At 40.8% G+C, this 26,198-nt stretch overlaps 1 protein-coding gene across 1 annotated transcript; it reads right to left on the reverse strand.

The window, feature by feature from the left end:
- Positions 1-664: 664 nt before the first annotated feature.
- On the reverse strand, positions 665-5,273 carry LOC149300010 (apoptosis-enhancing nuclease-like). The gene is made up of 4 exons (XM_089485501.1): positions 5,247-5,273; positions 3,383-4,120; positions 1,411-1,611; positions 665-862 (listed from the first exon to the last, which is right to left on the reverse strand). Exons 1-4 carry the CDS (start codon positions 5,271-5,273, stop codon positions 665-667), a joined length of 1,164 nt encoding a protein of 387 aa, XP_089341627.1.
- Positions 5,274-26,198: the final 20,925 nt, after the last annotated feature.

Raw genomic sequence — 26,198 nt, forward strand, 5'->3', positions numbered from 1 at the left:
CCCCAAGATGTCCCCCCCACCAGACTTACCGGTGCAGACTCCACGGTCTGCGGGGCACATCTACGCATAACGCGTATTCAACTTCCGGTGCCGGCAAGGAAGATTGTTTGCGCAGACATTCACCGGCAGCGACGATGCGAGCATAAACAACCTCTGCTGCCGGCACGTCTGCAAGATGAGCTTTACAATCTCCCTTGCCAGGACTCCCCCGTGGGAATTCCCGGCAAGGGAGATTGTTAAAGCACATCGAGATGAGCGTGAACGACCTCCGCTGCCGGTGAACGTCTGCGCGATGCGCTTAGACAACCTCCCATGCCGGCACTCCCCCCGTGGGAAGTGCTGGCAGGGGAGGCTGTCTGAGCGTATCAGAGAGTAGGAAACAGGTCCCCTGCACCGCTGCGGGGGATCTGTATCCTAACCCCGCTGCCCGCTAGACCCCGAATATAGGTCGAAAAAAGTGCGGCCTATATTCGGGCCAATACGGTATGTATACACATATATATATATATATATATATAATGCACCAGTAAACTCATGATGCCTAGGTGCTTTATAAAAATCCCAACTTCATATATTTCTTATTTCATAGAATGAACAGAAAATCTAATAAATAAACCCCATGACTTTATTGACATATTGCTAGAGCACAAAGAATGTTCTTGTTTTATCTATAATTCTCATTTAAGTCAGGTGGCCAATATTGATCATCCATAAAACTCGACACACTAGATTCGGCAGGGCTGGTAGATGTGCTCTGTTCAGAGTGGAACCGAAGGTCTTGCTCCCACTGATCTTCCACAAGTTTGTACAGCTCCATACATGTCTGGGCGTCTTCCGCTGATGAGTGTCCCTTTTTACCAATCTGGATTACAAAACAAAAACCCAGAAAAACATACACATTTATTTCATATTAAATCACCCTAGCATTAAGCTGATGTAAAAGAGATGGCCATCAAGCCAAGTGCAAACAATTATGAAAGCACAGAGAATAGGGTGACCACATCGGCCATGTTTCCCAAGACACATACTTTTATATGGGCTGGTCTGCTATATGTAAAAATGCTGCCCTGCAGTATAGTGGAGGTATAAATGACTAACTGGTTCCTTAACATAAATATGTACATTCCACATAATGCAGGGAAGCATTTTACCTGGGCTGGTTAGCAATATGTAAAAATATATGTCTCCTGGAAAACATGGCCGACGTGGTCACCCTAATAGTTACATCCGTTATTAATTTAACACATAGAATAAACGAGTATAAGTGGACATTGGAAAGGGAAAGTAGTTACCTATAGCACATATAAACCAGTAAATTAATATAAAGGATTGTGTTGCTATGATTTTGCACTACCTTTAATTACTATTACTAAATAAGATCAGTAATATTTTTAATAGACTTAAAATTACCTGTATCCTTTTGTGAAGTAGACACCACGCAAGGCTTTTTAAAGAGACGTTCTGATTTGATGGAAGACCTGCCATTTTTTTTAATAAGCGTATTTTACTTGTGTCACGTGTCTGGGCGCTGGGGTGGCAATACTTAAGGGCTTTAAAATCGTTCTGCAAAGCATGTCCAACAACTCTATTATCCTTCAGTAGGTTCAAGATCTGGAAAGTCAAACATAATTATTGGCACAGCTTACACAAAGTATGCAATAAACTATGAGAACCACCAAGGTTGGAGACAACCCTCTCCACAAATCTATGTTATTCTACAGAAAATTAGGAGTGTTCAAAATTTCTTGATCACCTCAAAAACTGAACAATGCATTATGCATGGCCATACCTTCATAAAGCATAGTGAATTCAGTGGTTTAAAACTAACAGTTCAATCTCTCACTTTAATTGAGGAATTACATACCTAAAGTCCTAAATCATACCATGGAACAAACTCATGATAGAGGATTCATCACCGTAATGAAGATTTTAAACTTTAAGAAACCGTCAGAGTAAAACAAGGTGAAAACCTGATCATTTCTCTTTACAACACATTAGCACAGGTGATCACTGTAATAAAAACAGGGCTTGCTTAAATGGAATGATTTACATGTCGCTAAGGCAACAGATTTCAAATATGACCTAAAGTAATGAACCGTAAAAATCATGCAAAAAAAAAAAAATAGAGATGGGAGATGGTCTATGTTGACACACAATTACTCCTTGATGGCTAAATCTATTTTATTTGTTATGTTTATGTTAGTTTCCTAGAATCATGTGTTGATTACAAATATTTATAATGTATCCCCCCCCTATTTCACCATGTATGTGAAACACAATACTAAATAAATTTTAATAACCGGTTAGTTAGCTGGTCTAAAAATGTGGTAAGTACAAACTCAGGTGAACAACATGACATTTTACACTGTGTCATGATTTATTCAACAAAAATAAAGCCAAAATGGAGAAGCCATGTGTGAAAAACTAAGTATGTCTTATGATTCAATAACTTGTAGAACCACCTTCAGCAACAATAACTTGAAGCAATCGTTTTCTGCATGACTATCAGTTTCTCACATTGTTAGAGGAATTTTGGCCCACTATTCTGGACAATGTTTACTTCAGTTCATTGAGGCTTGCAGGCATTTGATTATGCACAGCTCTCTTAAGGTTCCACCACATCATTTCAATAGGGTTGAGGCCTGGAGTTTGACTGGGCCATTGCAACACCTTAATTCTTTTCTTAGTCGGCCACTCTGTTGTATATTGGCTAAACTAAACTATTATAAAAGGTGTTCTTACTTTACAGCACTTTTTTCACACGTGCCTAAAACTTTTCCACAGTGCTGTACTGTATAAAATCCATTATGACCGCTGACAGGTGAAGTGAATAATACTCATAATCTTGTTATCATGGTACCTGTTACCGGTGGGATATATTATGCAGCAAGTGAATATTTCACTCAAAGTTAACACGTGAGAAGAAGGAAAAATGAGCAACCATAAGGATCTGAGCTACTATGACAAGGGCCAAATTGCAACGGCTAGATGACTGGGTCAGAGCATCTCCAAAACTGCTGCTCTTGTGGGGTGTTCCCAGTCTCCAGTGGTCAGTACCTATCAAAAGTGGTAAGTGTTCCAAGGAAAGAAAAGCGATGAACCGGCGACAGGGTAATGGACAGCCAAGGCTCATTGATGCATGTGGGGGATGAAGGCGGACCCGTGTGGTCAAATCAAACAGACAAGCTACTGTAGCTCAAATTGCTTAAAAGGTTAATGCTAGTTCTGATAGAAAGGTATCAGAACACGTAGTGCATGCCAGTTTGTTGCGTATGGGGCTGCATAGCAGCTGACCCGCCAGGGTGTAACAGCAGGCCAAGCAGTTCCACCTCAGTGTTTCACCTCCCATTACCCAACAAGGTAACACAATAACGGACTTTACCTCTTTCTGAGCAGTTTTAAATGAAATAGCATTCTTCATGTGAACTTTGGTAATGCCACTCCATCGGGTTCTGTAGTCTGTAATTGGAAGTTCAGGTTTGATGTACTTGTCATATATAACCTCTCCGCTATAGTTTACCACACTGCACCGTGCCAGCTCACTAACTCTTGCACCAGGACCAGTGCCAACCATTTCACAGTCGATAGCAACACATTTACCAGGTTTCAGCCAGGCTACTGGAGAGGAGGGCCTGCTTGATGTGGTACTGTTTGGCACAGAGAGCCCACTATCATAGCCTACATCCTTGGACACCAACCCCACAGGAGAAAAAGCAGACAGGCCTGGCAGCGAGCCTCCTAGCATAGTCTTTAGCTCACTTAGTTTAGCAAACTTTGAATGCAAATCTTTGCCAGGAGTTTTACCGCATGTCTGATGAGAACTGAGAGGGGTGGTTCCGTTATCACTGGTCTGTATCTTGATTTGAGACAACTCTCGGCTTCCCATTTCTTCTGTACCGATAAGTCCACGTTCAAGAAAGTCCTTATGTCTTACACAACGTTGGTGTTTTCGGCTCCTCCTGCGATTCTGAACACACAGAATCTGCAAGTGGTCCCCAGGAACATCTGTATGAGGGGAGCTCAGGTACTGTCTGGATTCACTGAACCCATGAAACAAACTAGTAGAGTCCTTCATCTTACAGGGAATAGCTGCTTCCAAACTGTCCTTCCCCAGAGAAACCTGAAAGACCAAAAACAAAATTAGTAATCTTCAAAATCCTACATGCAGCCCTAGTAAGGTCATTCATAGTACTGTTGAAGAACGAAACCCATAATTATCTAACCCTACACAGCGCCATATTGACATCACCATTATGCCTTCCGGATGGGGCACTAGGGATCAGATTGGCTGTAGACAAATCTATGTTTGTGGGCTACTACCGTTAACAGGGGATGTAACCAAAATATTTTTATTAGCTGTGGAAGAAATCGAAAGACAATATTTTTACATTTTAGTATTAATAGATATTGCCTTAAATGTATAAATATGTTACTTCAGAATCACGGTAAAACGTATGGGGGGAAAATGGCAAAAAAAATTAAGCCTTTGGTATGAAAAAAAACCTAGCCGTGAATGGCGGATGTAAATATTTGCCTCGTTCATAATTTCCCTGGGAACGCGTTACATGGTATCATCACTTCGGATTCTGTTAGGCTTTGTGCCATACATGAGTGCATACAGTCCCACGACTGAGCATACAGCAAACTGATCAGGAATGTCCCAGCTGTCACTGGGAGCTTTACTGGTTGGGGGGCGGGGCTCACCACTTGATAATGAATGACGTAATACATTAAGAATGAAAGTTACATGGCAAGATATAGATACATACATTCAATCTCAAAACTTACTTAACTACACAAGAGTACCTCTTCATATACAGTGTGCATTAAGAGGTGGAGCTCTGAGTCTGTCACAGATAAATCCTCCCAGCAATTACCACTTCAATTATGGAAACAATGCTTTCCTTTCCAATCTACCTGGGGAGAGAACCCACTCTGTGAAACTTAATGGGGATGGAGTGCTATGAAAATATATTACACTATCTCCGATCGACAAAAATATACATCCAACAAGCGTCAACATGCTTAAAAGGAAATAACAGGCATTCTTCAAAGCAGATGTACTATAAAGCGAGAAGAGCACCTAAAACTCGGTAGAACTTTTCTTACGCGTAAAAGCAATTAATATATGATTTATTTCCGCAATCACACTCACCAGACACCAGACACCAGAGTGACCGACTGATCGCCGGTCTTACCTTCCTAACCGGTACTAGATCGCCCTTTCGTCCCACGTGTAACTATACCGGCTTCTCTTTCGCATGCCCGGACATGTTCCGCTTGTCAGCTAGCTGTGATTGGCTCAATTCTGCCAAAAGCCCACCCTCAGCCGGCTCTGATAGGACAGTGTTGGCTTGCGACCTGCTGACTAATCCCGATGACGTAAGTGAGGAAAGCGTAATTCCCAGTGACTGGAGGGGAAGGCAGACTTGTCTATATGATATGCGTGATTAACGTAACGACCAGGTTATGTTGTCATAAGGGGCTTTCTGACAGGGCTTCTTAGAGACGATATCTGTCAATTTATTACTGCCCTATGATTTTAAGGAATGTCTAAATCAGGCTTGTCATAAAGCTTGTGCACATAACTGTGTATATTTATATATATCCTCTAAAACTCTCCTGGAGATAAGAACATGTGCCTCATTGTGTTGTATGTGACAGACCCGGATTGGCCATCTGATGCACTTGGTTGATGCCCAGTAGACTTCCGGGCTACAGTGCCCCAAACAGATGTGTTGCAGTGCACAGCCATTGGCTGGGTATGCCTGGGTGCACACTGCGTGGGTATCGAAATGTAATGCGCGACCTTATGTAGCCAGCGACCACAGTGATGTTACTTGGAGGCCACTGCTCCTCAGGGCCTGCCTTAGGGGTGTGCGACTTGTGCGGCCGCACACGGTGCCATAGCACAAGGGGCGCCTGCCCGGGACTTAAATTAAAACATCAGGTTTTTTTTTTTTAACTTTATTTAACATCCTCCATGTTAAAGTTTTTTTTAACTTTATTTAACACGGAGGATGTTAAAGTTAAACAACAAAAAAAACCAAGTTTTTTTAAATTTAAGTCCCGGGCAGGGGCGCCGAGCAGTCGCTCGTGAAGTTTTCTGCAACCGCTGGGCGCCCCTCACTTTCCCGCTCCCACCGCAGGACTCTGGCAACAAGGTAAGTAAGGATAGGGAGAGGGGGTAGATAGTGAGGAAGGGGGGGGAGGCAGTGAGAAGGGGCAGAGGGGGGAGATTTTTTTCCTTTTTTGGGGGGGTCAGAGGAGTAGTTCGCACAGGGCGCCAGAACACTTAAGGCCGGCTCTGCTGCTCCTAAAGTACCAAGGCCACTTACTCCTCCCCAGTTTGACCTTAGCAGGTTCACCATGTCCCAAGGTAAGCGTACATGCTTTTCCCATTGCTTTCTTTATGCCCCAGATAAAAGGATGACAAGCAGAAGAGCCTCACCTCCAGCAGCAGCCAGAGATTAAGGGATTACATTACACTTATTTATATAGCGCCAGCATATTCCGTAGTGAGTCAGTAGGATAAATTTACAATCACAAACAATAACAAACTGGTACCTAAAGGAGAAGATGCTCTTGAGAGTGTACAATCTAGTCGGTTGAGGGGGAAATGAAACAGTAGGAAGGGATGGGAGGAAGACGAGTGCCAGCCCATACTTTTTGTTGAAGCAACCCATTTGTGAAGCAAGACGTACAATTATGTCCTGCACGGCTTTACTGTTGAGGACGCAGGACGTAATTGTACGTCGTTAGCTGGAGAGGGACTGGAGAACACTATACTGTGACACAGGAGCACCCAAAACACAATTCATTTCTTAATTACATTTTTCTTATTGATCACTACTGCTTTTTCCCCTAAGAGGTTTTCTTTGTGCCATAAAGGTTAAATTTTTTAACTTTACGGATTAATTTTCTTCTTTTTAAGGATTTGTTTAAATTAATTATTTTATTGATTAGGGTTGGAGTTAGGGCTATTTAGCAGGGAATTTTAGTGTTAGGGTTACTGAGTGGAGAACTTTAGGGTTAGTTTTACTTAGGAAACGTAGTATAAGGGTTAGGGCTACAGAGTGAGGAATTCTAAGGCTAGTGTTTTTAACTATTGATAGAGGTGAGCTGGAAGTCGTTAGTCTTGTAAGTGGGGGATTTAAATGTTTATTTTAAGTTATTTATAGGATTTTTTGGTGTGCATTAAGTAAATATATTTATCTGCTCAGTAATTGGGGATTTTTTTTAAATGTATTGAATTTTGGTGTGTGTAGTTAAATAGGGTAGTTATGGTTGGGCCTGGTTTATGTGCTTTGCCCAGTGCTTAACCCCTTAAGGACCGGGCTCATTTTTCGTTTTGTACCCTGTGGGACCGAGGCTGTTTTTACACTTTTGTGGTGCTTGTGTTTTTTTCAGGACAAGATGGGCTTTCTTCAGATACCATACCATACGATTTTGATCGTATCATCTTATTTACTATAAAAAAATAAAAAAAACATGGTGAAAAATTGAAAAAAAACACATTTTATGACTTTTATTTGAAAAATCTTTTACTCACCTAAAAAAGAAAGTAAAAAAACTAGCTAAATAGATTCTACTACTTGTCCTGAGTTTAGAAATACCCAATGTTTTTATGTTTTTTTGCTGTTTTTTGTAAGTTATAGGGCAAGTACAAGCAGCGTTTTATGATTTCCAAATCTTTTTTAACAAATCTGGTCAGTCTGCCGCCATCTCCTCTTTGGAATATATTTGAAGCCGGTTAACTCAATTTAACCCATTCAAACCATATATTTTTGAAAACTAGACACCCCAGTGTAAAAAATTTTTTTTTTTTTCACACAAATTGTACTTTAGTTATAGATATACAGGTCCTGGTATATGTCACTGTCAAACAACCCCCCAATATGTGTTCAGGAACATCTCCTGAGTACAGCGATACCCCACATGCATGGGTTTGTCAGATTGTTTGGCTGGTAAAAGGCTACTTTTGGGGCATGCGTAATCCAGGTGGTCATTTGGTCATTCTGCCTCCATCTCCTCTTTGGAATATCTTTGAAGCGGGTTAACTCAATTTAACCCATTCAAACCATATATTTTTGAAAACTAGACACCCCAGGGTATTCCAAATGCTGTTATTTTAACCCTTTCCATGCACCAATTATAGAACTACACTTTGTCAAACTTTGTAACAGTAATTTTTTTTATTTTTTTTACACACAAATTGTACTTTAGTTATAGATATACAGGTTCTGGTATATGTCACTATCAAACAACACCCCAATGTGTGTTCAGGAACATCTGAGTGCAGTGATACCCGACATGCATGGGTTTGTCGGGTTGTTTGAGATTTAAAATGCCACATTTGGCAAGTGCGCTTTTTTTCTCCATTTTGGTCAGTCTGTACCTATGCCCTATCTTTGAGCTCGGCCACTCCAATTTACCCCATCAGCCATTTTTTTTTATATATTAGACAACCCTTGGGTATTTGAAGTTGTGGAAGTTGAAGAATTTGGCTGATTCTGGTTGGCAGATAAGATAACACTACAATCACCTGTCTACCTCATTTCTTAGTTTACTTATGTCTTGTTTGTGTCTCGGAAGAATGTGTACATATGGTATGTTTTCGTATGTTTTCTTTGCTCTAAGTGCCTTGTTGCGAAAGAATCAGAGTCCGCCACGACAAAGGACAAGTTGTCCCTTTCTTGACCTTCTGTAAGTAAAGATTGCACATGTCTGGGGGGGGGGGCTATTTTTTCTTCACCTCTTTAAACCGTGTGTGTCAGCAAATCAAAGTAAATATACCAACAGATGGCTAGACAATATGCTAATAACTGTTTGCGCTTCTTTGCCTATATATTGTTAGAAAATTAAGGAGGGGTAGAGAAGTCTGCGAACTGGACTCTCCCCTGTGCGCACTTGAATAAAGAAGCTCTTGCTTACTCAACTCATTGAACTGGTGTCGTCAGATTTCTTGCCGACATTCACACTTGGGGGCTCGTCCGGGATCCCAACAGTCTCGGAAGCGGTAACCGAAGGAGCGGACTAAACCTTGATCCACCTAATTCTTGGCCATCAAAAAGAGGTAAGGCACCTTTTGAAATGCCTATAGTTTAATTATTGGGTGGATGAGGGTATGGTCGTCCTCGGTATTCCATCCGGGTGACGGGATCCAGAGTTGAGTAAGTAAGACCTAAAAGATCTTGAATTGTTTAAGTGTAACTATTGTTTACTACATGGTCAGGGACCATTGTAAAGTACCTAGTTGTGAGAGACTAGTGTAATTATTGTTTACTACATGGTCAGGGACCATTGTAAAGTACCTAGTTGCGAGAGACTAGTGTAATTATTGTTTACTACATGGTCAGGGACCATTGTAAAGTACCTAGTTGTGAGAGACTAGTGTAATTATTGTTTACTACATGGTCAGGGACCATTGTAAAGTACCTAGTTGTGAGAGACTAGTGTAACTATTGTTTACTACATGGTCAGGGACCATTGTAAAGTACCTAGTTGTGAGAGACTAGTGTAGCTATTTAAGTACATAATCACGGGCTATTGTAAAGTACCTAGTGGTGAGAACTAGTGTAAATATTTTGAAGTACATAGTCACGGATTATTGTAGCGGAGGAGATGGGGAGTTTGTTGTCAAAAAATGTGCCTAAGGGGACGCCCTTACAATATATGATAAGGAAACATGGAAAGGAGGCAGGAAAATATATGTCTCATTGGAATGAAAGACGTTATGTTTGGCCAGCTGGCGGTAGTTTGAATGTAGAAATACTAGATAATTTGAAAGAATGTTTGAATATGTGTGATGTGAAAAGGAATGAGAGAATGATTTTCTTGAAATGGTATCAAGAAGGGTGGGACAACGTTAAAATACAGAAACAGCAGAAGTTACTAGATCCCACCTGTTCTGCCAATTCCCAATATCCTTGCCGCCCGGCAGGTAACTTTAAGAATCAAAAGGGTGCTCAAACACCTCAACCTGTTGAGACTTCTAAGAAAGCACAGGAGGTGTCTGTAACCCCAGGACCACCTAAGGTCCATAATTCGCTATATCCATCCTTAGATCCATCTGATCTATGGACTCAAGAATTATTTGACCCACCCACATATAATGGACCTCAACCAGCAGACCCTAATATGCCTGGTTCTAATCAACACCCTGCAGGTCCAGAAGCAGAGTTGCCACTTTCTTTGGAGCTTGTCCCATTTTTACCACCAGCTCATATTTCACCCCTAGACCAAGAAAGGTAATCTGATCCTCCTAAAATATCAAGGTCCAATATTCAGCCCACAGGACCATCATGTAGAACTAGATCCAGAAAGCCCTTTTTAGTTCCTCATTCAGATTCTGATGCTGAGGAAAAAACATTTGTGCATGCTATGCCCATGAGAGAGACTGGGGGGGCTAGAGATGAGAGAGGTGTACCTCTATCGGTCCATCATCCATGGACACCAGGGGAATTATTGCTGTTGAAAGATCGATTCCCCAGACCTGAAATTGTTGGTCAGTTTTGTAAAGAATTACGTAGTGTGTCTACTGCTTATGATCCAGTGAAAAAGGATTTTATGCAATTGTTTGATTTGGTCATGACTGACGCAGAGAGAAAACAGTTAATTGAAGCTTATAACAGAATTCCTGATGTAACACCTTGAGCAAATGAACTGTTTATTGAGAGATTGAGTACTGAGAGACAGCAGACAATAGATTGTATAATACAAGCTTGTGAGACTGCATGGCTACAGCGACCTGACTGGGGAAAGATTAACTCTACAATGCAAGGAAAGAATGAATCAGTAAGTGAATTTGCTGACAGAGTAGCGAAAGTTGTAATAGGACACAGTGGTGTGACAGATCCAGAGGTTAATGCAAGACAGTTGATTGTATCTTGTTTTGTAAAAGGGTTGTTACCAGACTTCCATAAGGGTGTCACTAATAATGTTTTAGGATGGGAAGAGAAGCCGCTTTCTGAAATGATAGCAGCTGCTAAACATTTTGAAAAACAAAAGGAAGTGAATAAGGAGCGTCATGAGAAAGTTAGAGAGAAAGAACAGAGAATGTTGATGGAAAGTCAGAGACAGTTCTATTCACAGAACTCTCCGTCTGATGTAGTGGGAGATAACGGACAATCTTCCTCTAGAAAGGACATTAGAAAGAATGTTATTTGTTTTAATTGTAACAACCCAGGGCATTTGGCTAGAAATTGTAGATCTGCTAGATGAACTGGTAACAATTTGCGATGCTGGGTCTATTGAACCTAATACTGACGATGCTGAATTGATTTACCCTTTCAGTTAAAAGAGGCTTTGTGGAGTGCCCCTGCTCTTGGGCTCCCTAACTATGATATGCCATTTACTTTGTTTTGTCATGAAACACAGGGTAATGCCTCTGGAATACTAACCCAGAGCCACGGAGAGGGACAGAGACCCCTTGCCTACTATAGCACTCCACTTGATTCTGTGGCAGCTGGATTAACCCCTTGTTTGCGGGCTGTGGCGGCGGCTGCTGCCTTACTGGAATCAGCACAGGCCATAGTTCAGGGACAGGAACTGAAAGTGATGGTTCCTCATGCAGTGAGTGCATTGTTAACCCGTCGATCGACACAGTTTACTAATAGTAGGCTGACTAAATACGAGATTGTTTTGCAGGGTACACCCAATGCCACCGTCCACCGGTGCACAGTGTTAAACCCTACCACTCTTTTGCCAGATCCAGAGGAGGGACCTCCTCATGATTGTGTGATTTTGACAGAACAATTACAAACTACTCGCGACCGATTGTATGAGCGACCTTTGACTGACCCTGATATTGAATACTTTGTAGATGGTTCCTCATTTATGGATATTGACGGCAGGCGTTGTACTGGGTATGCTGTAGTTACATCAGAAGGAAAAGTGGAAGCTAATGCTCTCACACCTCACTGTTCAGCACAGGTGGCTGAATTAGTTGCTTTAACTAGAGCATGTATTTTGGCTGCTGGTCATTCTGTTAATATCTACACTGACTCACGATATGCTTTTGGTGTTGTTCATGATTTTGGAGCAATCTGGAAATACAGAGGTTATTTAACCTCTTCAGGGTCTCCTATTCTAAACCACAAGTATGTACAGGCTCTATTGAATGCATTGTTGCTACCAACTGAAATAGCAGTGGTTAAGGTTTCAGCACACACTAAAGGAAATGACAAGCAATCAGAAGGAAACAGGTTAGCAGACAAAGTAGCTAAAGAAGCTGCACTGCGACCTATAGAGGAAATGGGATCATATCCTCTGAGACAGACCGACGACCTAATAGATATTCCATTGGCACTAGAAAAATTCTATGATCAAATAACCAAGGAAATTGTTGATGATTGGCTAAAAAAGGGAGCCAAACAAGTAGGCAAAATCTGGGAAGGCCCAAATGGGAACTGTGCCCTACCACCTGATCTATTACCTTATATGTTAAGGATCACTCATGGAGTTTCACATAACTCTACCCAAGCAATGGTGGACCACTTAAGAAAAGATTGGTGGTACCCAAGATTACGTGAGATAGTCCAAGATTTTTGTAAACAATGTGTAATTTGTCAGCAATATAATGTGGGGAAAAGGGTGACGACTGATGGGACTGGAAAGACTCCCTGTCCTCGAGGACCCTTCAAAAATTTGCAAATTGATTTCATTGAAATGCCTAGATCTTTACATTATCAATATGTACTATTGGTGGTGTGTACATATTCCCGCTGGATAGAAGCCTATCCTTGCCAACATGCAGACGCTCTAACAGTTGCTAAAAAGTTGTTACAAGAGTTCATTCCTAGGTATGGAATTCCTCAGCATATATACTCTGATCAAGGAACTCATTTTACTGCTGAGATAGTGCAGGAGATAGCACATAGGCTAGGAATTGTGTACCATTTACATTGTCCCTACCATCCACAAAGCGCAGGAAAAGTAGAACGCGCTAATGGCACCTTAAAGAATAAGATTAGCAAGATATGTGCCGAGACAGGTTTAAAATGGCCAGTTGCATTACCTATAGCCTTAATGTCCATAAGAAATGCCCGACACTCAGCTATTAAATGTTCTCCTCATGAACTCATAATGGGTCGACCCATGATAGCTGCTAATACTCTAGAGTTACTAAGACATGATCATGCTCTAACTGATGACACAATAGAAGTGTATTGTAAAAAACTAATAAAATCTCTTGAGCAATTTAAATCCCAGGTTGCTGCTGTGCGCACGAACACCGAGGACGAAAAACCAATTCATCACATCCAACCAGGTGATTACGTGCTGGTAAAGCATTTCCAACGGAAAAAGACTCTTCAGCCCAGGTGGAAAGGTCCATACCAAGTACTACTGATCACTAAAACAGCTGTAAAGGTAGCTGAAATTACACCGTGGATTCATTGCACTCATCTTAAATTGGTGCCAAAACCCAACCCACGCTCCTAAATTAACCATTCCATCGGGCACAATAATCCCAGCTGGTTAACCAACATAAGACGAGATTGGCAAGAGCCCCTCGTGAAGATACGAAGAATGAGGTCATCAGGAGGTGCAAAAATGTTTGAATATATTATGGTTACCTGTTTTATACTAAGTGTATTTGTTATTTGTTTTTTTTTTTCTTTGCAGTCCTTTTCAGGTGTTCAGATCAGAACCTACTAAAAATATAGCAGAGAATAAGATACATTCACAAATTAAACGTGATCTGCATGCTTCTCCTTGGGAAAAAGATAATACCTTTGTAGAAATGTTGAGAAAGGTGTATAATGCTTCTAATGTCTCGGAGCCTTGTTGTGTTTGTGGATATATTCTGCATACTCAGCAGAGCCCTGCATAGGAATACCTTTTACAGGGGAAGATTTACATTGTAGACAATAGTGTATCCATAGAACATGATATGGAAAAGTTGAGGGAACTTCAGGAAAGACTTAGATCTAGGGAGACTACTTGGGATCCTTTTGGTCTGGGCGGACTATTTGGTTCACTTGGAGCAAAGCTGATGTCTGGTATGTTTTTGTTGCTTGTGGCTTTTGTATGTATCTATGTAATTGTTGTTTGTTGCAAAACACTTATTCAAAAATGTCTCGGACCAACAAGAGCAATGCCACAGATCCAGGAGCAGAAATATGATGATGACTTCCCACTTGATGAGTTTCCCCTAGAGACTTTGTACAGTGACATGTTGGAAGATCAATATGAGAAGGAGCAAGGCTCATGGAATTGGCCAACTTATAACTCCACTGGACTCTGAAGAAATTGATTCTTACAGTGAGTCTGTAAGAATAAAAAGGGGGGACTGTGGAAGTTGAAGAATTTGGCTGATTCTGGATGTCAGCACAATGATCTTTACCTCATTGCTTATTCTGCTGATAGCAGATAAGATAACACTACAATCACCTGTCTACCTCATTTCTTAGTTTACTTATGTCTTGTTTGTGTCTCGGAAGAATGTGTACATATGGTATGTTTTCGTATGTTTTCTTTGCTCTAAGTGCCTTGTTGCGAAAGAATCAGAGTCCGCCACGACAAAGGACAAGTTGTCCCTTTCTTGACCTTCTGTAAGTAAAGATTGCACATGTCTGGGGGGGGGGCTATTTTTTCTTCACCTCTTTAAACCGTGTGTGTCAGCAAATCAAAGTAAATATACCAACAGATGGCTAGACAATATGCTAATAACTGTTTGCGCTTCTTTGCCTATATATTGTTAGAAAATTAAGGAGGGGTAGAGAAGTCTGCGAACTGGACTCTCCCCTGTGCGCACTTGAATAAAGAAGCTCTTGCTTACTCAACTCATTGAACTGGTGTCGTCAGATTTCTTGCCGACATTCACAAAGTGCTTTTATTTTAACTCTTTGTTGAGATTTTTGAGAACTTTTAGCACTTGCTCAAAATAATAAACTTTATTTTTTTAGATTTTTTTTTACACATTTTGCTGGTACTGGATGGTTCATCAAGTGACATCACTGCCTAATTATTTTTAAATGTTAGCACATTTTTTTTTTTATATTTTACTAATCACATAGTGATTAGAAAGCTGGGTTCCATTGACTTGCTTGGTTGAATGCAGTACCTGTATTCAACCTGCAAGTGGAGCCAGAGTTCTCTAGAGGGTCTGGAGACCGTCTAGCGAACGCTTTCTTCTTTATTGTTTTTTTTTCCCGGGCCGCCGCCATCTTGCTGATGGCGAAGATCACCGGCAGCTGCGGCTGTGACCGCTCTCCGGAGCGGTCACAGCCCATCCAAAGGTAAGTGTTTGGTGACGCTGGATGCCTCCTGATCGAGGCATTCCAGCGACACCATTTAAGTTTAGGAGGCGATCAACTAAACGCTTTTAAAATGGGCGTCCGCCGCCATACGACGCCCCGGGGAGGGGCCAGACATGGCCCCCGATGCCGATCTCGGCGTTACTGAATGCCTCGAGGCATTACAGTAACGCCGTTTAAGCGAAGAAAGTGATCGTTGATCGTTTAATTTTTTGACGATTCAGGACCGTCAAAGGTCATTTAGTGACCTTCTTGTCATGACGGTCCTGAACCGACAAAGGTCGCGAAGGGGTTAAAAAAGGAAAAAGGAAGAAAACAAAGGAAATATGTTTTTATTTAGGACTTATATATGTTTAGTAAATTCTGTGGGCTTTTTGGGGGAAGTGGAAGATTGTGTTGTATTTAATATAGTTATTTGGTGGATGATTACATGGGCGGCAAGTGATTGTCCAAAGAAGACCATAAGAATGACAGTCGTGTTAACAATTATCCCCTTGCTAATTGTTGCCAAAAATCCAGCAGAGATGGAGATGTCGCAGAATACAAATTGTGAGTGTTTTTTGTTCATGCAAATATCCAGTCAGAGACAAAAAAACTGGTGAAATTGCAATTTTTGGAGAAAACATATATTTTTAATATTTTTTTCACCAAATTTGAAAATGTTAGTTTAAAACAGATGCATAAAACATGCCCACTTACCCCTAGATAATACCCTGTTTTTCAAAAATATATAATTTTGCAGAGACAAATTGAAATACCACTTTGCCTCAAATGGGACATAGGCCCAGTAAATCTATCAGTAAAAATCCAAGTTTCAAAACCAGAAATGTGCATGTACCAATTTAGACTTGATAACACCCCAACAACATGGCAGATCTATGTGGGACTTGGCTCAAGGGAAGGTTGTTGAATGGAAATTAGGAGTTCTGTATTTGCAAATATTCTATTGAAGAAATAAACTGCAATACCGTAAACAATTTTTTCCTGCCATACAGTGGCAGTACGAGTAAGTACGAGTGCGTAGTGTCTCTTCATAGTGGACAAGAAGACACTAAAAGGGTTAAATCACGGAGAACTCCTCCTACTTACCCATAAAAGCGAGCTTCCCCTGAAAAGCCCCAGTTTTCTTCTTGTCCTGTACAGGGACGGACTTGACGCTTCTGCTGGGGAAGTCTGGTGAGGCACACGGGTTGTTGCCTGGGGGTGTGCAGCCTCCGATTGCTCCCCGGGTGGAGAGCAGAGCGCAGGGTTGTGTCGGCGATTCCTTTTCTTCGCGGCTGGCAGAGGAGCATGCGCAGTAGGTGGAACGCACGCCCGGGCGGCGTTGCGTTCCACCGAAGATCCGATCGCGTTGCTGAGCATGCGCGAATCTGATCTTCTGGAGGGCGCCAAATTCAAACCTATAAAGGTTGGTTCTTCGTTCCTGTCTGTCTGCATGGTCATTTCTCAGTGCAGGACACCGTGTCACCAGCCCCCCCACACGGTTCAGAGAATTTGGAGATTATTGAAAAAAAATATATATATATTATTATTTACGCTTTTATTATGTCTTTAACCAGATGTCTAGTCCGTTTTCACCTCGGGATAATGACAAGAAATCTGCTCCCATTCCTAGAAAGTCCACTTTTAAATCAAAGCATGTGGCTTGCTCTGAGTGTGCTACTCTTCTGCCGGATGGATGCAGAAAAAAGATGTGTAATGCCTGCTCGGCAGAGCAACTCACTAAAGACAAACAAAAGGACTTGCAATCCTTCCTTGGATGGTTTCAGGAAAACCTAGCACAGACCTTTGAGGTGTTTCAGGTATCTGCGGCTCAAGCTCAGTCCAGGGTTTCATGGGAAATCTTCCCGTAAACGCAGGAGATCCCGGTCTTCTTCCAGATCAGATCTTTCATTAGGTGAAATCTCGCTATCTTCGGGCTCCTCAACCTCGTTCAGTTCTGAGGATGAAGCGGTTTTTCCTCCCCAGGAACTTCGCAGATTCACTAGGAGGTGACTCGCATGTTATCAGATAAAGAGGTGGATAAAATTCCTGTGTAGCGGAATTTGTTTATATCCTGTTTTTATGTAGTGCAGCTAACACCATGTTGTCCCACTTGTCATGTTTTCTGGTAAGTTCAATATTCATTAGTTGTGTTTTCAAAACCTGCCATCATACAACAGAATAATAGAGTTTCTTGTACCAAACCGTTTAAAAATGCTGTATGATATACCGGTTTATAGAATAAATAGAGTAAATTCTATAAAAATACAAATGCAAAAATGTCATTGAAATATCAAATTTGATGGCAGATTCAGCCCATGCACATCTGCCCATTTTCCTGATGTAAACACTCAGACATCAGTCCATGGTCTTGTCTTAGCTTCACTCATGCCTAAATTGGTACAACAATTATTGGTAATACTAGGGGCTTTCAGATTTTTGGGTGGTTTTATAAAAAGTAAAAATAACCAGCAATATTCAAAGAATTATGTATGATTAAGATGAATAGAACATTAGTATAAGGAGCTAAGCTGTCGAACTGGATCTCCAATTGGGAATTCTCACCAGTAACTTTAAATGCTGCATCTTCATCACATGAACCAGCTGGGAGGAATAAGAATCCCTCATTAGATGTGATTAAAATGCCTAACTGATCTAGTAGCGACTAACTAGCATGGCTACATGCCTTCATACATATCGGATTCCGAGCATAAATTGATGACTATATTTATGCTTTGTGCTTGCTTTTCAACGATCAACCATTCTGCTGTGTTTAAATAATGGAAAAGTGGACATAGAAGTAAAATATACAGTGTATCTTCCCTGAAAGCACCCTGCAGGATACCAGACTTACTTTACAAACAAAAATTACATTGCCAGCGACGGTTCTAACAGCCTGCATACATATATCAGTCCAAAATAGCCACAAGCTCACAGGCCTTTGCAAATAAATAAATAGGTTATTTGAAGTGGTAGGCCTATACCACATCAATATTTGGCTTAGTATATAGTGATAGGGGTTATGCTGCATTATTGTCAATGTCTGGCTCAATGTATAGTGATAGGGATTACGCTGTACCACCATCAATGTGTGCCTCAGTATATAGTGATAGGTGTTATGCTGTACCACCGTCAATGTTTGCCTCAGTATATAGTGATAGGTGTTATACTGTACAACCATCAGTGCGTGCCTCAGTATATAGTGATAGGTGTTATGCTGTACCACCGCCAGTGCGTGCCTCAGTATATAGTGATAGGTGTTATGCTGTATCACCGCCAGTGCGTGCCTCAGTATATAGTGATAGATGTTATGCTGTACCACCATCAGTGCATGGCTCAGTATATAGTGATACGTGTTATGCTGTACCACCCCCAGTACGTGCCTCAGTATATAGTGATAAGTGTTATGCTGTACCACCGTCAATGCGTGCCTTAGTATATAGTGATAACAGTTATGCTGTACCACTGTCAATGTTTGCCTCAGTATATAACGATAACAGTTAATCTGTACCACTGTCAATGTCTGTCTCAGTATATGATAAGTTATGCTGTACCACTGTCAATGTTTACCTCAGTATATAATGATAACACTAATGCTGTTCCACCGTCAATGTTTGCCTCAGTATATAACTATAACAGTTATGCTGTACCACTGTCAATGTCTGCCTCAGTATATAATAATAACAGATATGTTGTACCCCCATCAATGTCTGCCTCAGCATATAATGATAAGTTATGCTGTACCCCTGTCAATGTTTGCCTATAGAAAAATAGATATGCCGTTTTAAAGCGTGTATGTGCCACATACAGGATCCACCCCAGGTGCCAAATACTCTAGGTACGCCCCTGTTCTTGATCATTATCTTCTATCTTGTCTCTTCGTCTTCTATCTTGTATCTTCATCTGTATCTCCGCAGACATAACCCAGTTGGAACTTTCACCAAAATAGCGGCACTTGTGGTGATGCCTTCTCCCTGATCCTCCAATCAAGTGTAAGATGCTTCCAAGCATCCACTTAGGCACAACCAAGCAGCTGGCATTGTATACAGTAACATCTGCAGTATGGGCTAAACCCTCTAAAGTGCAAATGGAAGATTTCACAAAAGGTTGTGGACAATAGCAGGGCTGAGATCCTGCAGGACTTCAAGATCCAGGTGGACACGCAGGTATTGGGCAATCAACCCAACATTGTGGTGGTCTCCAACAGATTTCAGGAACAACATCAGAACACTGTCCAGAAGGGAGCAGTGCTAGGAACAGCTAAGATACTGTGCAGGAGCCTTAAACTCCCAGGCCTCTGGTAAAGGACCCAAGGTTGAGGAAAATACATACCACCTATAGGGGTGATAAGGGAATTTATTATATATAGAAAATTGTGTTGGAATTTTATGTAAGATATTGAAAGTGTAATGAGGTACCCTGTTACGATTGGTGGGTAGTGCTGCAGTCTGACAGCAGTTGACCTGGAAACATTTTGATTTCCAGGTCATTGCTACCAAATAGCTTTTTAACTCTTTCAATGCTGGTGCTCTATAGGAACACAGCATAGACTGTGATTTGGTCCCCGCAAGCTTGTAGGGACTGAAGACAAACATTAACCCCTAAAATGAAGGGATTAATGCTGCACAATCACTCTCATAGAGCAAACGGACAGCAGGGGAGGATTAGGGCACCTATGATAGTGGGAATCTCTGTGGCTTCAGGATGAAGGGCTAAAATCTATGACTATCTTTCTGGGCCTTGAGTTCTGTGCTGTAAAACCATAGGCCGTGGATACGCCAGTCAAACAGAATACAACTTTACTGTTTGCTATATCCAGAAATGCATGATAATGGGATAAATTCGTTTAATAACAGGGTGTCAGGTCTAACATTTTGTTGGATTGCTTTCTCTGCTATGAATGCATGATATGTATCATGTCAAAGCTGCCCAAGTAGATTGTCACACCGTGAAGAGAGAGTGAAGAGTTACTGGAGCATAAGGAGCAGTTGTTGAAAGCAGAGGAGTCACCTGGAGTGAAATGCTCAGTGAGCCCCTCACACTCTAGGAGGCAACAGAGAATTTAATTTGCAGCTATCCCCATGCCACATGAGTGGGAAATTGAATTTTGGATTACGTGTGATTTTTCTGTAGTATAAAATGTCATAGAGGAGAAAGCAGTGCCTGTTCTTCCTTTATCATCCAAATGCATTTATTGAAGAATTCAATGGGTCCTATTTTCCATGGTACTGTCAATTAACCATTTGGTTGAGTTGTGGTTTATATTGTTTCGCATTTACTCCATAGATCATTTGACCCATGCGTTTGCTTTGTAATATGTATGTGTAGTTTATAGTATTTTGACTTTAAAACAGTACAATACATTTTTTGTATTAAAAGTGCCATTTAATAATTCTAAAAACACTCTGAGATGGAAGGCATTGTGTTATTCCACAAAGTGCATGAGTAGTGTGTGGACTTTCTATCACTTTACAGTACATAGCATCAATGCCCTTTCTTTTACTGGAATAAAAGCTCTCTTGCTTATAAATTCTTAGTACATTTTCCTTAGTGGCTCAAAATAAGAAGTATAGTATTTGGAAGGCAAGCATGTCACACAGCAACACTTCGTAGCTGGAAACGACCCTTGTGAAAGTGAAAAAGAAGAAAAAACGAGTGTTCAAGTTCCAATAATGTGCAAATCACTTCAGTGGCAGAAAATAGTGGAATCCTAAATAGAAATCTAATCCACAGTACCGTATTTGCTCGATTATAAGACGATAAACACCAAAACCTATTGCAAGGAGAGCACGTAAGGAAAAAAGGTATATACAAAGTAAATCTTTATTAAACACTATGATTTAAATACATATAAAAAAATATATAATATAAAAGCATCTCGGCACCAAGACACATATAGGAAGGTACATATGAACAGGGGCACAGGACTACAGGAACTAGGATGGAAATACTTATGTATATGAAGGCACAAATAGGAAACACAAGGATGACCAAAGTGATAAAGTAAAAAGGAACAAATGAAATAACATACTGGAATGGTACATTGGTGCTCAAAAGTTACTAACCAAACCTAGAAGGAAGGCTGAAAACAGCAAAAAGCCTGGTAATGAATGGTGCCAAGTCCAAACGTACCAATAAGACGACCCCCCAAAATCTGAATATTAATTAAGGAAAAAAAGAAAAAGCCTGAATATAAGATGACCCTATAGGAAAAAAAGTTTTAGCAGTAAATGTTAATTCATGTAAACTGTTTTTTTAATAAAAGCTATGATTGAGAAAAATATTTTGTTTTTAATTCCTTTTATTTTCCAACCTGCCCCCCAGTTATGCACGCTTGTCACTCTGCCCCATAAATGCCTTAAACCCCCTATATGCCACTGTGCCCCATGATATGCCTTTTAACCCTCTAAATGCCACTGTGCCCCATGATATGCCTTTTGACCCCCTATGTGCCACTCTGCCTCCAGAAATGCCTTATACCCCTATATGCAACTCTGGCATTTAGGGGGTTAAAAGGCATATTATAGGGCAGAGTGGCATATAGGCAGGTATAAGGCATTTCAGGAGGCAGAGTGGCGTATAGAGGGTTAAAGGGCATTTCTGGAGGCAGAGTGGCATTAAGGGGGTTAAAAGGCATTTCAAAGAGCACTCTGCCTACAGAAATGCCTTATGCCCCCCATTTACCCCCCCCCCAAAAAACAACTTACCGGTGCTTCTGACTCCCGGAAGGATGGCGGTTAGCAGCGGGGGTTGTCTGCGTCCATCGCGCCGACCTTCTTCGGCTGTCAGAGAGAATTCCCCTGGTGAGGGGAACTCTGATCTTTGACAGCCGGGGGTTGTCTGCGCGATGGACGCAGCCGCACCTCCTTCCGGCTGCAGCGGAAGTTGTCTACACGAATCACGTAGACGTCTACACACTGCCCCGGCTACACACCGGGAACTCAGAAGCACCAGTAAGTTGGAGGGGGGGAGGGGGGAGACAGGAGGATCCAGGTCCCCTTCATCGCTGCGGGGGATTTGGATCTTAGTCGTCTCATAGACGACCCCAATTATAAGACGAGGGGTATTTTTCAGAGCATTTGCTCTGGAAAAAACCTCGTCTTATAATCAAGCAAATACGGTATATGAGTCTATGAGTTATTTTTCTAAGGGTGGTGCTTTTTTCAATATATATTGAAACAAGTTTAATTTTGCAGTAAATGTTATTTGTATGCATTTATAATATAAATAATGCATCCTGAGAGCTCACAGCGTAAAGTTGTGTTAGATGGCATACAGAGCTAATGACTTTTACCCAGACTCTATTTTAAAATGACTACTATGCAACCTCACCAATGAAACACAGAATTTGATGCAAGATAAGAACCATTCGTCCCTTCTCATCTGCATGTGTAAATTTCCATACCGCTTTTATCTTCCACCCTTTCCGTAAAATATACCTTCCTTACATTACATCCAAACCTCTGACCCTCTAGTTTTAGAATATGACTTCTTGTTTAACCATTTCTCCTTCTTTGAAACAAACCATGTGGCAAATATCAACATATCAAAATGGTATCCTTACTCTTACAACATAAATTATAATACCGGTAACCTGATATAATAACAGAATAACATTGTCAACTATAATCTAGTTAAAAATGTATTTTATTCAATTGTGTAAATATCTGGCAGCTGTCATCTGTATGGTATTTAATATCATCTTGATGTTATGGTGTTGTTGCTCATTTACATCCATGAGTTATGAACAGATAAAAAAACCTCAATGATTTCAGCAATCAGTAGTATTATAGTGGTAGTAGTGTATATTTTTTAAATAGTATAGTAAAGGAATAACTCCTAATATTAATGCTATTGTAGAGAGACAATCCAGCCATCATATGAAGTTTAATGTATATGATAGCTGAGTAGTCCCCTTAGATTTTCATGGTGTTTGTTGCATTTGCAAATATAAGTGCACAATGTACAAGTTTAGATGTTGAGTATTATTCCCCTGTTGGCATAATAGCCAGAAGTCCCATTTTGTTTGGGATGAAGTTCACAGAAAGACCCTTGCTTTTATGCCTTTATGTCCCCATAGGCTGGAGATATGGCCATTGTATCTGCACAATGTTTGGTTTATGTCAAAATAAGATGTAAAGTGTACAGGACTGGGGGTGTGATATTGTGGTGCCACAGCAAATGCCCTACACAAATCAGTTTATTACAAATTGCGTGCATAGTGTTGCTAGGTGGTTTATTACAAGTGTCTAGTAGGTTAGTCAGACCTGCTTTGGAATCCTGTAAACCAGATATATATAGTTGTGCAACTTAGATGATATAGGCTTTAGTCTAGGATGTGTGGAAGTAGCTCCATTTAGAGACTTTTCCGAGGTCACACAATGAGCACCAGATCCCCAAACCTTCCTTCCTTCTTTAGTCACACTCCCTAAAGGGATATGCAACTTCTTCTTTACTTCCTCAGCCCAAAGACCTACAGTAGGGCCATATTTCCTTGGCCTATCCCACAGGGCAGCCACAGGTTCCTTATTAGAAAAAAATAATCTTCGCAGGATCCAGTTCTATCACGGCCATTTTCGGTGAGTTAAAATTAACAAATTCTGTGCCATCTCAGTGAAATAAATAAACTCAATAAAAATTGCATGTTCACAGTGGCAAAAAACAAACAAACAAGTGCACCTGGCCCCAGCTGTCATTTCAAATAGCATGAGAGACACTGTTAGATTGTTGAGGCTGTGGACAGAGACAATGCTTTTTAATGTGAATGTGACCTATTGATAGCTATATGTAGCGCAAAGTAACCCAATATTTACAGAGTTTATTTTATAGCCCCTATTTTCTGCAGTTTTATTTTATTTTACATTATTTTGACCTTAAGAGCTATAGAACACTTGGAGCTTTTATTAAAAGAGAAACTAGGGGGATTAAGGACTTGGGTCTCTTAGAGGAACTGTCCCTCTTAAACCGAGACACTTGGGAGATATGCCATTTATCTCATTTATATTATGTTTATATATTTGTTGCCAACTTTATTAGGGTGAGAAGCGTTTTAGTGTTTTGTAGATATGCCATTTAGAACATTTTGTATGAACAAGGTGTCGACAACTTGATACATTTTTTAAATTGAGTACAATACTTCCCTTGATGTAGTTTAACATATATAATAGCTGTCAGCTTATTTTTATAAATCCTTGTGACTAGCTTCTAGATATATTGGGCTGAACCCATCTCCTGATTGGCATTTTGCATGCGCAGATATGCATCTCCATCTCTGGCTTGCATGAGATTTGCAGGGGGTCTAACATTACCCCATGTGCATGCACAGAAAATGCTCCCATTGATTTCATTGGGAGAGCTTAGTACCTTGGATCTTTTATCTTGAGGGCATGCTGTGTGTGTATTTGGTTAAAGGCCTTTACACTTGTTATGTGAGAGAATTGGTGGAAAAGATAGTCGGTATAGGTGCAATAAATGTCGCAGTGAAGGTAGAGTTGTCATGTTCTTTGGAAAGCATTTAGAATACTGGCTAGTTCTGTAATGCGGGGTATCAGTGGCACAGAGTAAGATCTGAGTGGTACAATTCAGATAGGTTGCAGACTGCCTGTAAGGGAGCAGAGGCATGATGGTCTGATGGAAGTGCTGGTGACCGGCAGAGGAAAAGGTTTCCCTTGCTCTTCAACAGGCAAAAGAAGGTGATCTTCCCCTGAGCCACTGAATATGTGCAATAATCTACCTCTCCGCAATGATTGTTTTGTATCAGTCTCTCTGTTTATTGGTTTATGTATTCTGATGTCAAATATATTTTTACATATATTGTTTTTTCCACCTTTCCTTTGTTCTGTAATGTATGAAATCAAATGGTTTGATATGAATATGAGTAAGGTCTACTGTATCCCTGCAAAGCAGCTATCTTGCTTACTCACCTACCCCTTAAAAGTTTCTACTCCTGGAGAGTGGACGCTTCTGCCTGGGTGCTTTAAAAAATCATTCTCAAACAACTTGAGAATGGCATCAAGACAATGGCCAGGAATCCAAGCTAAGGACCTCTGATTCCCATGACACTGTCCCTTATTTTAACCTTCACCATGCATGCCTTGGCAATACATATAAAAGACATGTGAGAACTGTCAGTCACAATTTATCGATCACACTGCGCGGGACTTTAGGAAAAAATGAAAGTTGCAGGACATCACATTAAACCTCACTTAGCACAAGTGATATTCTGTTTATATGATTGCAATCCATCTTATTCAGAAATAAAGAAGTAGGGCACACTGGTTGTTGACAACAACAGAGTGATAAGATGCTGAATACGTCAGCTATAGCATGCAGTTTTGAGATGCTAACTATGTTGGCTGTGGGTGGCAAGGAGAGAGACCTGGCTAAATTGAAGGTCTACACACAGTGTTACATTCCACATCTCAACTCTGATATGATTTGGAGGGTTGTTAATGGTCCAGCATATGGCCGACTTGAGTATTTATCTGGACCTGCATTTAGATTTCATCAATATAACATCTCACCAATATAGGTTATCAAGCCATAACATCAGGTATTAACTTATTTATTTCTGTGCATTTACTGTAGGCACAAAGCTTATAGGTCATACTCAATATTTCTTTAGACTGCTACAGGTGATGAATAAGTGATAATTTATGTAGGTCAAAAGACAGCCGAAAAGCAAGAAGGAATCTGGCAAGCATGCAGTTATAACAGGAGGGCTTCTAATTCCTCCCTCCACTGTGCCTGCAGAACATGTAGACTGTGGATTTAGAGGTATTCTTAAACCAGCGAATCATAGCACATTTTTGTTTGTCTAGCTTCCTTTGAAGATAATTTTAATTCCAGCTGACTTGACCTTAGATCAATGCCACCTTGATTAGCTATAGGCTTTCCTTCCCACTATCATTCAGGAGGGGGATTTCTGCCTCTAGTTTACACTCTTTTCTTGGTGAA

The sequence above is a fragment of the Sceloporus occidentalis genome, unplaced genomic scaffold (assembly GCF_023333645.1).
Source record: "Sceloporus occidentalis isolate IW3139 unplaced genomic scaffold, rSceOcc1.0.p SCAF_26, whole genome shotgun sequence".
NCBI classification, from domain to species: Eukaryota; Metazoa; Chordata; class Lepidosauria; order Squamata; family Phrynosomatidae; genus Sceloporus; species Sceloporus occidentalis.